Source organism: Herpailurus yagouaroundi, unplaced genomic scaffold (assembly GCF_014898765.1).
Source record: "Herpailurus yagouaroundi ecotype Mexico unplaced genomic scaffold, PumYag 185, whole genome shotgun sequence".
Classification (NCBI taxonomy): Eukaryota; Metazoa; Chordata; class Mammalia; order Carnivora; family Felidae; genus Herpailurus; species Herpailurus yagouaroundi.
The window spans coordinates 4636444-4653726 of NW_024412416.1; the positions used below are offsets into that span (position 1 = coordinate 4636444).

General features: G+C 53.2%; 1 protein-coding gene across 4 annotated transcripts in view; it reads right to left on the reverse strand.

The window, feature by feature from the left end:
- Positions 1 to 368: 368 nt before the first annotated feature.
- The window catches only part of SLC28A1 (solute carrier family 28 member 1), a 49782-nt gene continuing 32867 nt past the window's right edge, over positions 369 to 17283 (reverse strand). For 3 of the 4 annotated variants that reach the window (XM_040493560.1, XM_040493558.1, XM_040493559.1), the window contains 8 exons: positions 15613 to 15738; positions 7754 to 7884; positions 6263 to 6431; positions 5930 to 6127; positions 2263 to 2344; positions 1461 to 1559; positions 1207 to 1318; positions 369 to 935 (listed from right to left, as the gene is read on the reverse strand). In XM_040493560.1, coding sequence (XP_040349494.1) covers positions 863 to 935; positions 1207 to 1318; positions 1461 to 1559; positions 2263 to 2344; positions 5930 to 6127; positions 6263 to 6431; positions 7754 to 7884; positions 15613 to 15738 — 990 coding nt within the window. In that variant the 3' untranslated portion in view covers positions 369 to 862. The remainder of the gene's footprint in view (positions 936 to 1206; positions 1319 to 1460; positions 1560 to 2262; positions 2345 to 5929; positions 6128 to 6262; positions 6432 to 7753; positions 7885 to 15612; positions 15739 to 17283) is intronic. The other variant, XM_040493561.1, reaches the window with a different exon arrangement.

Below are 17283 nucleotides of genomic sequence, written 5' to 3' on the forward strand. Positions count from 1 at the left end.
GCCTCTTCCTCTTCCTAGCTGTGTCGCTTTGGGCGAGTTACCTAACTTCTCTGGGCCTCTGATTCAGCCACCAGGGATACTAACAGTACCTGACTTCATAAAGTTGCTAAGGCTGAGTTGGGGGGGCACCTGGGTGGCTCAGGTGGTTAAGTGTCCAACTTCAGCTCAGGGCGTGATCTCATGGTTCGTGAGTTCGAGCCCCACGTCGGGCTCTGTGCCGACAGCCTGTCAACGCAGAGCCCACTTTGGATCCTCTGTCCCCCTCTCTCTGCTCCTCCCCTGCTTGCGCTCTCCCCAAAATTTGGAAAACGTCTCCTTTCATGTCTATATCAAGCTTCGACGAGCCCACAGTAAAACAGAAACAAACACAAAGTAAAACCTGTCTAACTTTATTCAGCGCCTAGTTTCCCAAGCCTGGTGGATCCTGGAATCTCCTGAACACCTTGTCGGCCAGTGTTTCACGGGACACCAGTTTGGGATGTGCTGTGGGCAAAGGCGGTGGGGGAGTCTTTGAAAGTAGAGGCAGGGGTTCCCAGGAGAACCCGTCCCGCAGAGGCAAGATTCACGTGCCCAGAGGAGGAAGAGGGAGGGACCCCATAACAGAAGCATGTGAGAGACGCAAGGTGGGAAGACAGAGACCAGGGTGCTCTTTGGATGTGGAGGGGCGAGACGAGGAGGCAGAGGCGACCCCAAGAATTCACATCTCGGGAGGGAGCAAGAAGGGGGCAAGGACCGGGGAGCATCCTTCACCTCCATACCATCCGGCCTCTGCCTGCCCGCCCCATTGCTCCTTTCCAACTGTGTGACTGAGGCAACTCTAAGCCCTGTGGCTCCCCCAGAGGGCCGAAGAGTGCCGTCCCGGCTACGCACAGGTCGTGTGGTTGTAAAATCGACAGCAGGTGTCCAGGGCCCCGCGGCTGACCTCTGCGCTGGTGCTGAAAAGAAGCAAAGGCTGCGGTCTGGGCTCCGGGCCTGGCCCTGCTGGCCCCTAAAGGCTGTGCAACCCTAGGGGAGCTGCTCCGTGCCTCTGGTCCCCCTTCGTCCCCAAGTTTGGTCTTCAGGCCCCGCCTCCGCCTCCCCTGGCCACATCGGCCACAGCCATGACATTTCTACCCCTTACCCCGGTGCCAAAGGCACCCCTAAGACACTCAGGTCTTCTGCACCCCGTTACTGCGGGGCCCCGTAGCCCCATGACCCAGGCCTCACCTCCGGAAGGCCTCACAGCAGCACTGGTACACCTCAAAGCTGCTGCTGCTGACGGTTGTGTTCAGGAGGCTCGTGCAGTCAACTTCAGCCCCCCTGGGCACATAGAGGATCCCTGCGCAGGGAAGGCAGCTGCTGGGCAGGGTCTGTGCCCCCCACTCCCCACCCCCAGGGACTTCCGGAGGGCCCAGAGCCTCGGTGTCCGACCCTGGATGGGAGCCGGCTAGAAAATCAGGCTCTGCCAGGCCTGCACTCACCGGCCACGCAGGCATTCACCAGCGACACACAGGTCCCCGTGCAGAGCGCCCGGAGCACTATCTGTGAGAAGTCGCTCTTCCGCTGGGGGGCCATGGAGGCTGCAAGGGCACGGGAGTGCTTCAGGCCAGGAAGCCATATGGCCCTCCGCCCGGACTCTGCACCTCTGGATGCACCTGCTGGCTCCCCTCCCTCTTCTGGGCGGCCAGAAGGATAGATGTCGCCCTGCTGACCACTCACTGAGTTTGGGAACCCTCCTTGGCCTGATTTGAGGCTCCAGGTAGCACTCCACAGCTGCCACCCTCAACGGCAGATGTAGGAAGAGAACGTGAGTTTGGAGTCAGGCCGAGCTGGGATTAAATACGGGCTCAGCCACTTCTGGGGCCATCACTCCATTTCTCCAAGACTCAGTGTCCTACTCTGTAAAATGGGATAGTTACACCACCAGGCAGGGGGACTGTGAAGAGTGGACATTTTTTGGTAAAGAGCCGAGAACTGTGCCTTCCTCCCTAGGCCTCGCCAGGGCTGCGTGTCCACGCGGGTATGGGAGCCTGCGGGCCAAAGCCTCGGGCCAGCACCCCACTTGCTGCTCCTCCCCAGACCCCTGAGCCAGGGTTGGCCTGCAAGGCCAAGGTGCGAACCCCAAGGTGCCGATACCTGGCGCAGAGAAGTCATGGGCCGGGAGGAACCCCCACCGCCATCTTGCTCAGGCCCTGCCCTGAACGCGTGGGAGAACCGAGGCCCAAGATCCCCAGGAAGCTGTCTCAGAGCCAGGCCCCCAGCCGCCCAGGTTGCCGGACTCACTCAGGCCTCCCAGCATGATCCCAATGGAGCTGAAGTTGGCGAATCCACAGAGGGCGAACGTCGTGAGGATTTCTGCTCTGACCTGAAAATACAGAGGATGAGTGAGGAGGGGCTTCCCTTGGCTGGGACGGGGCGCCCCCACACCGCCCTGGCTCCCTGGCCCGAGTTTCACCCGCATCCGGTGCGTCTTTGACCTTTGCTGCCCCTCCCGGGCCTCAAACACCGCCTCCATGTCTGTGCAGGCTGCACCACCTGAGAAACAGCCCCCTTTCTGTCACTTCAGTCCCCTTACCTTCATTAATTTTTTTTTAGATGTTTATTTATTTTGAAGGGAGAGACTGACTGTGGGGGAGGGGCAGAGAGAGAGGATCCAAATCAGGCACGGTGCTGACAGCAGAGAACCCGACGCGGGGCTCAAACCCACAACCGTGAGATCGTGACCTGAGCAGAAGTCGGTCCCCTAACAGACTGAGCCACCCAGGTACCCTCAGGCCCCTTATCTTCATTGCCAGCCTTTCCTGGTATGATTCAGGCTCGCCCTGCCCTCTCGCTTTGGCCCCACTGAGCTCTGTGCCCCGGGGGGGCGCTGGGGGAACGAACGGCCTTTCCCAACACTGCAGACTTGACTTGGGCTCTGAGACTTAGAGACACCGGAGCACGGCCTGCTGAAGACAGTGAGGACCTGGGAGCCCAGCCAACGCGGGCTCCAGGCTTGTCCCCACCTATGACCAGATTAAGCAAGTCAACAGCCTCTTTCAGTTTTCGCGTCTCATCGCGTCTCGGCCTTTTGGTTAAGGTCAAGTGTAGTTTTCGCGTCTCCATCTGGAATGTGGGAATCATAGCACCTGCCCGGAAGGCTGTCAGGAGGGTCACACACCGCATGGGAAGTACCAGGCAGACACTAGGTAGTTAAGCAAAGTAATTCTTCTTCCCTTCCCACGTAAACAGTTAATTTCCCAGAAAGAGATGTTAAGACCCAAGTGGAACAGTTTAGAGTAAAAAAAAATTGGCTTACACCATATCTCATGCCACATTAAAAAAAAAAAAAAATCAGTTCTAGAGCACTGAAGCAGATAAATACTGGTATTTCAAACATCAAATAATAGAAAATAGAAGAAGATAATAATTATACTTACGAGGTAGCGTTATAACTCTCATTTTGGACAGGAGCAAAACTGAGGCTCAGAGAGGGTGAGTAACTGCGGAAGGTCACCCAGCATGAAGGTAGCTGTGTCAGAGTTGGAATTCAGTTCTGTCTGACTGCAAAAGTTACGCTTTTAAATATTTCACCATAATGTTTCAGGAATTTAACACTTCCCAGATTTCTGGAACGGAGATACCTTTCTAAGTTTAGAAGTAATAGAAGAAATCACAGAGGAAAAGATTTGTTGTAAAATCTGTTACCAGAAAAATCCCTGAATACAAGATGAAGGGGGAGGAAAGACTGGGAAAAATACGTGTATAAAACACATTAGAAAAAGATTTAAAAAAACAAAAACAAAAAAAAAAGAAAAAGGTTAATGTCTTTATAACATAATTTATACAAATTGATGGAAAAATATTAAGGCTCCTGCATCCTGCTTGCTCACCTACAATCACCCTCTATTCAGCAGCCTGTGTAATCTTAAAATGTCAAATGTCAAATCTTCAGGAACTTTCGACTACTCCTCAGCCTATGCCAGTCTCTTCTATGATTACCACCTGCTCTAACTGTGCCTCTCTCCTTTCAATTTTCCAAACGAGTGTTTTTCAACCTCAGGGCCTTTGCGCGTGCCTTTTCTTTGCCTGGAATATTCTTCCCAGCTTCACCTGGCCCCTTCTCCACCCTCCAAGTCTTGGCCTAACTGCCACACCTCAGGGGGGCCTTTTGTGACTCGCCCAGCCCAGGAAGACCCCTTTGTTTCCTCTTCTTGTTTCCTTCATAGAACTTAACACAAAGGACTTATTTTACTTTTTATTCCTTTGCTTTCTTGTTCTTTTCACTAGATGTAAGTTCCATGACACTGGGGACCGTATCTGTCTAATTTCCCTTCTAATTTCTGGTGCCCAGCAGAGTGCCTGGCACCTTAGAGGTCTCAACAAACACTTGCGAAAGGAAAGAAGTTCATAAAAAAAGATCCTCAAGGAGCATCCCATCCATTATCTCTAGAGGAGAGACTGACACAGGGGTTGAGGACAAGGAGCAAGGAGAAATCTGTACTTTCGATCTCAAACTTTTTTTTTTAACTGGAGGCTACATTCCCTTACAATTTAAAACCTAATTTCAAAGACAAGAAAAAATATTTTGTGTTAAAAGTTCCTAGTAACCCAAGAAATGCCAATTTAAACAACGAGCCGTTATTGGTCCGTTAAAGTGGCACAACTTTTTAATTTTTTCCAAAGAGGCTGCTCCGTGCCGTTTAGCGGTAAAACCAGCGCTCAGGGCACGGCCGGGGGGGCGATTTCAGTTGCCCCCACCCTTTAGGGAAGTTACTGGCAGCAGCCGCTGGAGGATTCAGGCCCTGTGATTCAGTCTTCCCGCATCTGGGAAAGCTCCGGAGGAAATGATCCGAGAGGAGGGAGCAGCTCTGTGCACACAGCCACTCATTTCAGCACCGCGTAAAACAGCCAAACGATGCAATTAACCCGGAGGGCCCAACGGCAGGGGTCTTGGTGAAATCCGTCAGCATACATACGTCACAGATAATGTTTCTGTCAGAAACAGGTGGGGAAAAGCCGGCTACCAGCCCGGGTGGGTGCTATAATGGCCACTGTGTGGGGGTGCCTGGGTGGCTCAGGGGTGAAGCATCTGACTTCGGCCCAGGTCATGATCTCACAGTTCGTAAGTTCAAGTCCCGCACTGGGTGAGCTTGAGCCCCAGGTGAGCCCCGCTTCTCTCTCTCTGCTCCTCACTCACCTGCGCCCCCCCCTCAAAAAATTATATATGTAATGGCAACCGTGTAAACTGTCTTAAGAAAAAGAAGAAAATGCATAAAACAACACTAGCTGTTATTTTAGGATGGCGAGGTGACAAGTAACTTTTATTCTCAGTGATGCCACAAAGCTTTTATTTGTTTAGAAAGTTTCGTTTTATAGAACTTTTAGCCACAGAAAAAGCCAGCCCCTGAACTGAATCCGATTGAATGGCAGTGAACGTGGTGGGGCCTCCCCAGCTCGCTCCCTCTGCTCACTGGACGCGGACGTGTGTCCCTCTGAGGACAGCCGCGGCACAAATGACACCAGTTTCCAGCAGGAGAGGCAAGGCGCAGTGGCTGTCCCGAAGCCACACAGGATGGTGGCCCATCTACAGGGAGATCTTAGATCTCCCCCAACAAGACCCTTTCCTGGGGCACCCTGGGGGGCTCAGTCGGTTGAGTGTCCGACTCTTGATTTCGGCTCAGGTCACGATCTCAGGGTTCGTGGGTTCGAGCTTGGGATTCTGTCTCTCTCGCTCTCTCTGCCCCTCCCCTGCTTGTGCTCCCTCTCTGTCTCAAAATAAATGAATATTTAAAAAAAGACCGTTTCCTTGCAGCTCAGCCTCCTAAAAGGCTTTCAGGAAGGCGGCAGCGAGGCCTGAAGCCGGCTGGTTGCTCAGGGCAGTAGGGCTGGGAGGCGGGCGTGTCCACCGCCCGTCCGGGAGCCAGGACGGCCGATGCAGGGGGCTCAGGGAGGGGACCAGGACACTCACGGAGATCCACTGCTTCTTGGTGCCCACCCACTCCTCGACTCCGGCCAGGCGGCGCTGCTTGTACTGGGAGAGCCCCTGATAGGCCACGAACTCGTTCAGGAACAGCTTGATCCCCAGCAGCTCGGCCACCACCGGGCAGTCCTCCCAGGTCACACCCATTAAGAAGGCCACGGGCCGCAGGACATAGGAGCAGATGAGCTGAGTGAGGCACAGGGACAAGGGCGGCTGCCACGACAGGGGCTGGCCTGGGCTCTGCTGGGTGTCCACCCACTGGCGCCCACCCCCCTGCCCCCAGGGCGCCCCTCGCGGGCCAAGAGGGCAGCACAGCTATACCTGGAAGCTGAGCTCCTGGACGCCCACCATGGCTCCCAGCCAGGACAGGGCCGCGTTGACGAAGGCCAGCAACGCCAGGAAGGCGATCAGGTTGGCTCCGATGTTGGCAACCAGCTTCACGGAGACAGCAGCCCCACTGCTGGCTGCTTCTAAGAGGTTCTGAGCGTCTCTGTTTTGGGACCACGAACTGTCGTGATTAGCCTGTCCCCACAAACAGTGGGCCTTCTCATCCTATAGGCTCAGAGAGGAAGCTTGGACGAAGCACTTCAGAGCCCAGGGTCCTTGTCTTTGTTCTGAGACCCTGGGGCGGGGGAGGGAGTGAGAAGGTGCTGATGGGGGGATGGGGGAGGGGGGAGAAGGCGCTGAACCCGGCATTAGGATTAGACCCGGGCTGTCCACAACGTGCTGTGTCCACAGGCGGAAGCCACCAGCCACGTGTGGCTTCAGAGCACTTGGAAGGAGCCTGGCCAGCGCTGAGCTGTGTTGTAAGTATAAAGCAGGGGTGCCTGGGTGGCTCAGTCGGTCAAGCGGCCGACTTCGGCTCAGGTCATGATCTCACGGTCTGTGAGTTCGAGCCCCGCGTCGGGCTCTGTGCTGACAGCTGGGAGCCTGGAGCCTACTTCCGATTCTGGGTCTCCCTCTCCCTCTCTCTCTGCCCCTCCCCCACTCATGCTCTGTCTCTCTCTGTCAAAAATAAAATAAACATTAGAAAAAATGAAAAAAAAGCACATGACAGATTGCAGAGATTAAGTACAAAAAAAAGAACATGAAGTCACTCATTAATGATGTTTTATATTTACTACATGTTGAAATGACAATATTTGGGGCACATTGGGTTAAAAAATATGTTATTAAGGGGCACCCGGGTGGGCTCAGTGAGTTAAGTGTCTGACTCTTGATCTCAGCTCAGGTGTCGATCTCAGGGTTGTGAATTCAAGCCCCGTGCCGGGCGTGAAGACTGCTCAAAAACTTGTCGTTAAAATCACCTGTTTCTTTTGACTTTTGTTTATTTGTTTTTTAAAAAAAAATTTAATGTTTATTTTCGGGAGAGAGACAGAGCATGAGCAGGGGAGGGGCAGAGAGGGAGGGAGACACAGAATCTGAAGCAGGCTCCAGGCTCCCAGCTGTCGGCACAGAGCCCGACGCGGGGCTCGAACCCACGAACTGAGAGATCATGACCTGAGCCGAAGTCAGACACGTAACTGACTGAGCAATACCCAGCAGCAATCCCAGGCTGCTCTGTTTGATGAGCCGGTGGTTTCCCGCTGGTCCCAGACTGGAAATTGAGACGCAGGACGCGCAGGGCAGCAGTGGGGAGGGCCCGGGGGTTGGGCGGAGAGGCGGCTGCTGCCCCACGCCTCTGCTCCTGCTTCCCTCCCAGCCTCTCCCCCTCAGCCTCCCCCAGCCCTGCTCCCTGCCTCCCCTTCCTGACCCCCCTCACCCCATCCCTCCCACAGCCCCCTCCGCAGGCCGCCCTCAGGCTGTGCTCACCCGCCGGTCAGTTTCACCCCTTCCAGGCTCCTAAACTTGGACTCCTCCACCTCGGGATAGACCAGCTTGGAGAGGGCCAGCGCACAAGGGGCGGCCATGACCGAGGCAGCAATCAGGGAGGCGGCATCGATCTGCAGGATTGAGAACGGGGCTTTTGGGGTTAAGAGTCCCACTTGCGCTCAGGTCACGATCTCATGGTTAGTGCGGTCCAGCCCCACGTGGGTCCAGCTCAGTGCTGTCTGCTGGGGGCGCCCGGAGCCTGCTTCAGATTCTGTGTCCCTCTCTCTTGCTCCCTCCCCAGCTTGCTCTCTCTCTCTCTCTCTCTCTCTCTCTCTCGCTCAAAAATAAAAACATTGTTAGAATTAATAAAATGAGTGCTTTGCAGAGAGAGAGAGAGAGAGAGAGACAGAATGGGGCTTAGGAGGAGACAGAGGAAATGTCCCTGGCAGGAGTGCAGCCCAGGCCAGCAGAGGGCATGTGTACCCTGCCCCACTGTCTGTCATCATCGTCAGGGCTGCTGTCATTGTTACTGACGGTGTAAGCGGTCACAGGCTGTGTGTACAGAACCTCGTGTTTCCCTCTAGGACTTCTAGAAGTGGTGTCCCACAGCACAGAAAGGAAACCGAGTCCCCACAAGATTAAACGTAACCTGCCCCAGATGAAGACGGAGAAGGACTCTGTCTTCGGCTCCGAGCTCCAAGTTCTTCCTTCCCTCCTAGGCTGTCTCCCTTTGACCACTCATCTGAGGGCCGGTCCTCCCTTGGCTGAGGGGTTCGTGATGGTTTCAGAGAAAGCTCACAGAAGGAGAGTCGGGATGGATCCACGAGGCGACCTACTTTGACCTCCTGGTATAAGAATGTCCTTATTTACTGTGAAGAAAATACTTCCTGTGACGGGGAGCTCATCACTTCGAGGCGGCCCATCACACCCACTCCTGTGGTCGGAGAGCTCTTAGGAAATCTGTCTACTACAACAGCCACTTTTTGGTCCTCACTGTGGCCTCAAACCCTCTGCTCCCCTGTTCCCTTCCCCCAGAGCTAGATGGGACATTTCCCCAACACTGTATTATTTACCAAGTGAAAAGACTGGAGCCAACCCAAACATCTAACGACAACAGAATGGCTAGGCATTGTCAAGCTGCCATTGAAAACGAAGGTTACCAAGGCTTTGCAATAACATGGGGAGATGCCCACAAAATTGCATACAGAGCATAACCACACGATGGGGGGGGGGGAACAAAACCTTCCACAACTATGCATGAAAAGATCAGCAAGAGACACGCCAAAATTGTCGGCCAATTGTCTGTCCCTGGCTAGTGGGGCCGTGATGATTTTCTCTGCTTTTTGCTTTTTGGCGTATGTCGACATGTCCACAACACTACATATTGCTTTTATAAACACAAAAGGAAAATAGACTTCTTCTCCTTAAAGTTTATTAAAAAATCACCTGTAGTTCCTTCATTTTACATAAAAAGGGGCAAAAAGAGGGGAGTTAAGTTTAAGCTACACGTCCAGGCTTTTATTAGCCTGGAGAAGAAACCTGGAGGAACCGGGCCTCGGAGACCCTCTAAGGCTCTGTGATGTCTGTCCTTCTGCCTGTGGTCTTAAACCCCTTTGTTTCTTTCCCAGCAGGGAATGGAAACGTCTTAAGAGGAGTATCGGCACCGACCCCCACTCCCCCTGTGCACACCCGGTCACAGGCCCTGCTCCTCATGGGAAGGGGCCGGCCTCGGGACAGACGTCCTCTCTGGATGTTTCTGGCTGGGTTTGGGGATGTCGCTGGCCTCCTCGGGGCTGCTCAGACCCACTGGGGACTGTACCATACCTGGAATCTTGGGGTTTTCCCTCCCTCAGCCAGGACCCTCCCCCTTCCTCCACCTCGGAGGTCACGTCTAGTTTGCCAACCTGAGCGGGAACGCGTCCTGCAATGTCACATTCCTGGACACCGTCCCAGCGGGCCGGTCACGGCCACAGCCTCACGTGCTCCGGCTGCTCATTTCAGCTTGGAAAGGACTGAGTTTGGCCCAGGCCGGCCTCCCCAGGGCACTGGGTCGGTCCACACTGGCTGTGACGCCCCCATTCCCCAAGGAAAGCCATCCCTGGGCCCGCTCCCACCCAAAGGTTTCCTCTCTTTACCCAAAGGCATCCCAGGTGGACAGAGATAGAGGGTAGGGGTCCTCCCTTTGAATTTTCAAAAACACCTTTAGTGAGGGAGGAAAAAAAATCCACACAACTCTACAGCATACAATGGGCCAGTTTCAGGATAGATTTCTGACCCTAATCTGTCAGAGAAAGAACTACCACTTGTTCCACACTGCCGTTTTCTATTATTGCGTTTATTTATTTTTTTTTAATTTTTTAATGTTTATTTATTTTTGAGAGGGAGATTGACAGAGCATGAGCAGGGGAGGGGCAGAGAGAGCGGGAGACACAGGATCCGAAGCGGGCTCCGGGCTCTGAGCTATCCGCGCAGAGCCCGACGCGGGGCTCGAACTCACGAACTGTGAGATCACGAACTGAGCTGAAGTTGGATGCTCAACCGACTGGGCCACCCAGGTGCCCCCCGCCCCACTTAAAAAAAATTTTTTTTTGTAGTCTATTATTGCATTTAATTCTTAAACTGCTGTGAGGTAGGCAATAGTCCTGCCCACTTGACAGATGTGGAAGTCACATAGCTCACGCTCACTTGGCCGGGCTCAGAACCTCACAGACGTGGCCCCAGGGGCCCCCAGGGGCCCCTACTCTTGCACAGTCAATTGAGGAACATCGGTGGCTGATCCCCTCAACATCACCCTGCCCAGCCTGTGTTCACAGCGCCTCTCACAGGGGTCCCTGGGCCAAAGAGGGGTGGGTGGAGAGGCCAGCTCCTGCGGTTGGTGGAGAGGGCTGGGGCCTCCTTTAGAGCTTTGGGGAACTATGGTGAGAAAGGAGATTTATATGGAGGTCGCAGTGAACAGACTCAGTGAGCCCGGGACCTTGGAGCAGGGGAGAAGGTCTAGACCAGTGTTGCCCAGTACAAATATAATGAGAACCAGGTCTCGTCTTAAATTCTCTAGTAGCCAATTAAAAAAGTAAAGAGAGGGGTGCCTGGGCGGCTCAGTCAGTTAGGCCTCCGATTCCCGACTTGGGCTCAGGTCATGATCACTCGCTTCGTAGGATTGAGCCCCCGGTCGGGCTCTGCGCTGCCAGTGAGGAGTCTGCTTGGGATTCTCTCTCTCCCTCCCTCCCTGCCTCCCTCTCTCTGCCCTTCCCCCACTCATGCTGGCTCTCAAAATAAATAAATAAATAAATTTTTAAAAAGTAAAGAGAAGAAGGGGCGCCTGGGTGGCTCAGTCGGTTGAGCGCCCGCCTTCGGCTCAGGTCATGATCTCGTGGTCTGTGAGTTCAAGCCCCGCGTCGGGCTCTGTGCTGACAGCTCGGAGCCTGGAGCCTGCTTCGGATTCTGTGTCTCCCTCTCTCTCTGCCTCTCCCCTGCTTGCGCTCTGTCTCTGTCTCTCTCTCAAAAATAAACATTAAAAAATAACAATAAATAAATAACAAATAAAAAGTAAAGAGAAACAGGTAAAATCATTTTTGGTCATGAATTTTAGGTAACCCAACATATCCAAAACATTATCTTTCCACTCATGTAATCCATATAAAAGCAATAAAATGAATCCACTTCCCCCCCCTGCTGAGTCTCATAGCACATCTCATTTCAGACCAGCCACATTTCAAGGGCTCAATGGCCGCGTGTGGCTAGTGGGGAGTGCATCGGACGGCACCGGTCTAGAAACATCCAATGGGAGGGAAGCGGGGCAAAGGGAGCCGGAAGTTGAGCAACAAAGAGAAACAAGGAATGGGCAAGAGGGATCTTTGTGGAATTCAGGGGCTGAGGGCAGAGGAGCGTCCTGGGGGAGAGAGAAGGAGTGGGGAGGCGGGGCTGTGGGAGTGTCCTGGGGCCGCTGCAGTGACGGCCAAGAGCCAGGTGGGGGCAGAAGAGAGCTTCGCTGACCCCAGACTAAAGGCCCTTCGCGAGCAGGGAGGGAAGGAGGGTTGGGTGCTCTTCAACTGGGCCGGCGGTGGGGCCTGAGGCTTCCGCTCCAGAGGCTGTGCTTGGGGACCCTGGCGGCCTCTGCACAGTCTGCTGAGCTAAAGGGAAGTGGGCACCCGGGTCTCTTCAAGGGGAGGTGCGACTGCCTGGGGCTTGGGCCCGAACTCTGGCCCCGAGACAGGGAAGGAACCGAAGCCGAGGTGCAAGGCAGACGGTGGAAAAGGAGAGTTCTTGCAGTATTTTAATCTGAAGTAATGACAGCAAGCCTCTTGCAGTGGGAAGAATACCATTCTTTTAACCGGCTGTGGAACCCAGAGCAACGTCAAGGCCCTTCAAAAGGCTCTAAGTCCTGACAGGGCATCCCCTCCCCCAACATGCGGCCAGGAAAAAAAATTTCAGGAACAAAGTCTTGAGTTTCCAGTTTTGAAATATCAAATTCCTTCAGAAATCAGGGGCGCCTGGGTGGCTCAGTCGGTTGAGCGTCCGACTCTCGCTTTCGGCTCAGGTCATGATCTCACACGTTTTGGGTTCGAGCCCCACGTCTGGCTCTGTGCTGACAGCGTGCAGCCTGCTTGAGATCCTCTCGCGCTCTCTGCCCCTCCCCCGCTTCCTCCCTCTCTGTCTCTCTCAAAATAAATAAACTTAAAAAAATAAAAATAAAAAACAAATAACATTCCGAAATCAATCCGGGGTGGTGGTGGGGCACCAGCCCTGATGGGTTCTCTCTAGGCCTTGGCGAGACAAGTGTGAACCGGGTGATCTTGAAAATTCTAGATAGGAGGGTTCCAGAAGATCAAAGCCCCAGAGGGGCCCCGAGGGGCCTTCTGGAAAAGTCACACGGCATCCGCCCTGCCCGGGCAGCTCTGTGGGTATGTGGAGCTCAGCTTACCTACCCCCGTGGTCCACGCGTCCTGAGGGAAGGAGGGACTGAGGGCAGGGTGGCTTGTCCCCTTGCCTGCTCCCAGGGGCAGAGGTGAGAGAGACAGGTGGAATTTGCGACCGGAGGAGGGGGCAGGGTGGGCTGTCCTAGCCTCCTCCTCTCCCCTGCCCCCTCCACCCCTGCAACGCGCAGCATCTCTCAGGAGACCCTGTGGGCAATGAGAGGTGGGCCTTTGCTCTCCATCCGCAAGAGGAGGTCCACCTCACCCTAGACGCTGAGCCACCGTGCCTGGCCTGGACGAACCTCCTCAGCTCATTCCCTTCCTGCTCGGCATCTAGGTCGTTCCTCTCCCTCTTTCTTTCTTTCTTTCTTTCTTTCTTTCTTTCTTTCTTTCTTTCTTTCTTTCTTTCTTCCCCCCCCCTCTTCCTTCCTCTTTCTTCCTTTCTTTCTTTCTTTTCTCTCTCTTTCTTTCTCTCTTTCATTCATTCTTTCTTTCCTTTTTTTTAAAAAAAAATTTAACATTTATTTTATTTTTGAGAGACAGAGAGAGACAGAGGGTGAGCAGGCTAAGGGCAGAGAGAGAGGGAGACCCAGAATCTGGTGCAGGCTCCAGGCTCTGAGCTGTCAGCACAGAGCCCAATGCGGGGCTAGAACCCACGAACCATAAGATCATGACCTGAGCCGAAGTCGGTGCTTAATGCCACCCAGGTGTTGTTGTTATTACAAATAATGTTGGAGTTTGGCCTTTTTTGACCGCTTGGGAAAGCATTTCTGTATCATAATATTCCTAACTGGATCAAAGGGAAAGAGGTTTTTTGTTTTTTTATTTTTTTCAACATTTATTTATTTATTTGTTTGTTTGTTTTGAGAGACAGAGCACAAGCAGGGGAGGGGCAGAGAGAGAGAGGGAGACACAGAATCCAAAGCAGAGTCTAGGCTCTGAGCTGTCAGCACACAGCCTCATGTAGGGCTCAAACCCACAGACTATAACATCATGACCTGAGCTGGAGTCAGACACTTAACTGACTGAGCCACGCAGGCGCCCGGGGAAAGAGTATTTTTAAACTGACTGATAGATGTTCTCCCAAAAGGTTACAGCAAATTACACTCCCATCAAGACTGTCCCATTGTGAGGCATGTAAAATATTGCATATCTTATGATTGTTTTATTTTCCTTGACTATCAGGGAGCTGGAATACCTTTTTATGATTTATGAACTGTTTTTTCCTGATCCATCATTTAAACTTTTTAAAAACTGTGACTTTCACCATACAGACGTTTTTCATTTTTACCAGTAGCTCTGTCAACCTTTTCCTTTATACCTACTGGGTTTCATGTCATGTTCAGAATTTTGCAAGAAAAAAGGCAAACTGCAGAAAAGCATGGGTAGAATTACCTCATTTTTAGTAGAAAAGAAGGCAAGCATGTGTGTATTCAGGTATCTATACTTAAATGACTACACAGAAAGATCTGGAATGATGTATTCTAAGTCGGTGGTTCTCAAATTGAGCATCAGAGCCGTGTGGAAGGCTTGTCATTATACAGGAGATGGGGCCCCTTCCCCAGTGTTTCTGGCTCAGCAGGTCTGGAGTGGGGGCCAAGAATTTGCATTTCTAACAAGTTCCCAGTTAGAGAACTGCTAATCTGCTTATCTAGTAAAAGCAGCTCCCCATGAGAAGTGGGTTTGAAGTTCTCTTTTTACTTTCTTCACTTCTGTAAGAAGCAAGAATTTCTTTGATATTTAAGAAAAAAATTAAGATCTTTAAAGATTTGCATGTGAGGGGCACCTGGGTGGCTGAGTCAGTTAAGCGTCCGACTCTTGGTTTCGGCCCAGGTCACGATCTCATAGTTTCATGAGTTTGAGCCCCGATGCTCTGACAGTGCGAGCCTACTTGGGAGTCCCTCTCTCTCTCTCTCTCTCTCCCTCCCTCCCTCTCTCTGCCACCCTTCCACTAGTGCTGTCTTTGTCTCTCTCAAAAATAAATAAATAAAGTAAAACTAAAAAAAAAAAAAGATTTGCTTGGGGCGTTTGGATGGCTCAGTCGGTTGAGCATCTGACTTTGGCTCAGGTCATGATCTCACCGTTTGTGAGTTTGAGTCCCGCGTCGGGCTCTGTGCGGACAGCTCAGAGCCTGGAGCCTGCTTTGGATTCTGGGTCTCCCTCTCTCTCTCTCCCCCTTCCCCACTTGTGCGCGTACGCGCGCGGGCACGCTCTCTCTCTCTCTCTCTCAAGAGTAAATAAACATTTAAAAAATTTTTTTAAAAATATTTGCATGCGAAAGCACACGTAAGTACAGGGCGTTTAACAAATGCAGAGCATAATTACCAGGCACTTTGTAGGGGACACATTTGAAGATTCGCTCTGCTTGCCACACAGTATTGGGATTGGTGTAAAGGCTCCAATCGCACCAGTGGAATTTGACCTAGAAATGTATTGCATTCGAAAGCTGCACAAGCAATAATTTAGGAGCAGAGGAAGGGGCTTGTATCCAGGAAGGGTGTGGGGAAGCGGAGGGCAGGAGAGTAAGACACATCTCCAGGGACAGCCCAGGTGAGGGACAATGTATACAAGCCTCAGAGTCAGACAGACGTGAGTTCAGATCCTGGCTTGGGCATCTCACTTATTCTCTGAGCCTCAATTTCCTCCTCTGTAAAATGGGGATGTTCCGATACCTAGCACTGTGCCTGGTACATGAGAGGGGCTCAGCAGGTGCCACACCGGGAATCCTCACCCCCACTGGCCACACGAGAAGCTGAATGGCCCAGCCCGCCTGGCCTGCCTCAGTCAGGTGTAGCCTCTCCTGTTTCGTCACGGCCCCCCGGGTTCCGGACACAGACCGTGGGAGGAGACTCCAGGTCGCTCTGGCCAGGAGCCGTGTGGGGTGCCCACAAAGGAGGGCTTCAGGTTCTTGAGGTTTTCAGCAAACAAAGGGAGAGGCGAACATACCCCAAAGGAGATATAGGCGCCCAGCAGACTGCCGGCAATGGTGGCATAGCCTCCGGTCATGACGGCGTGGATTTCAGAGCGAGTCATGTCCGCCAAGTAGGGCCGGATCAGCAGAGGAGCCTCGGTCTGCAAAGAGGAAAGGTGTCAGACCACCAGAGCCGGCCCGGGCACCAGGGTGTCCCCCTGCACCCGGGAGTGGGCACGTCACAGTGAGTGCTCGGGCTCCCAGGGCTAGAGATAGCAAGGTGGGGTCAGGACCACGGGCTGTACTTGGCTGGGCCTCCCTGCACCTCAGCATTGGCCCGGCCCTACGGAAGGACCCCTAGGCTTTCCTCTCGGCCTGATGATGCTCCCCCGTGTCAAGTGCCCCCTATGTCCTGGCATCACTAAGCACCTCACATTCATCACTCAGGACCTTCTGAGAAACAAGTGCTCATCCCCGGTTTCCAGGAGAGCAAACAGAATTAGCGAGGCTCAAAGAGGGGAGCCTGGGCGGCTCAGTCAGTTAAGCAGCCGACTCTGGATTTCAGCTTCGGTCATGATCTCACGGTTCATAAAACTGAGCCCCGCATCGGGCTCCGCACTGACAGTGTGGAGCCTGCTTGGGATGCTCCCTCTCCCCCTCTCTCTGTCCCTGCCTCGCTCATGGCCCTCTCTCTCCCTGTCTCTCAAAATAAATACACTTAAAAAAAACAGTTACTGAGCCCTTACTGTGTTCCAGACTGTTCTGTAGAATAGCGATGGATACAACGGAGGAGGGCGAGTTAAGGAAAGGATGATAACCGACAAGGAACCAAGTAGGTAAACAGTGTATCTTAGATGGCGCTAAGACCTACGGAGATGTGTGCGGGGAATGCCTGGTGGTTGGCGGGTGCTTAATAGCGAGTAATAAGCAAAGACCTTCCCAAGGAGGTGACTTTGGAGTTGAGACCGCAGGTGCCGACTGTTGGGTTTGGTAGAACAGCATCGCAGGCAGAGTGAACGGCGAGCGTCCTGGGGCCGATTTGACATTGGCAATTTTGAGGACTTGTGAGCGGACCCAGGCTGTGCCTGCCCCACAGGGGGTGTGGGGCGGGACTCCACACGGAGGAGGAGGGGGAAGGCGGGTGAGCCAGGCTAGGGAGTGGACTTGGCTACAAAGAAGTGACATGATCTGGTTTGTGGTTTGGGTTTGTTTTTTGTCTTAAAGCAGGTTCCACACCCAGCGTGGGGCCTGATGCAAGGGCCCGAGCTGAGATCGAGAATCAGGTGCTCAACCAACTGAGCCACCCAGGCACCCTGGTTTGTGTTTTTATTTAAAAAGAAATTTTTTTTAACGTTTATTTTTGAGACAGATGCAGAGCATGGGGGGGGGGGGGGGGGGCAGAGAGAGAGAGGGAGACGCGCAACCCAAAGCAGGCCCCAGGCTCCGAGCTGTCCGCACAGAGCCGTGAGGTCACGACCTGAGCTGAAGTTGGATGTTTAACCAACAGAGCTACCCAGGCAACGCCATCTGATTTGTGGTTTTAAAGGATCATTCTGGCGTGTTAGTGAAGTGAAGGGCAGGAGGTAGGGGCGGGGACAGAAGCAGGGAGAGTGGAGGAGATTCAGTGTCTGGTGGGGAGACTAGGGTGGCTTGTGGTAAAGGAGAAAAGGAGAAGGGCAGCAGGGCAGGGCTGGGACGGGGCGAGG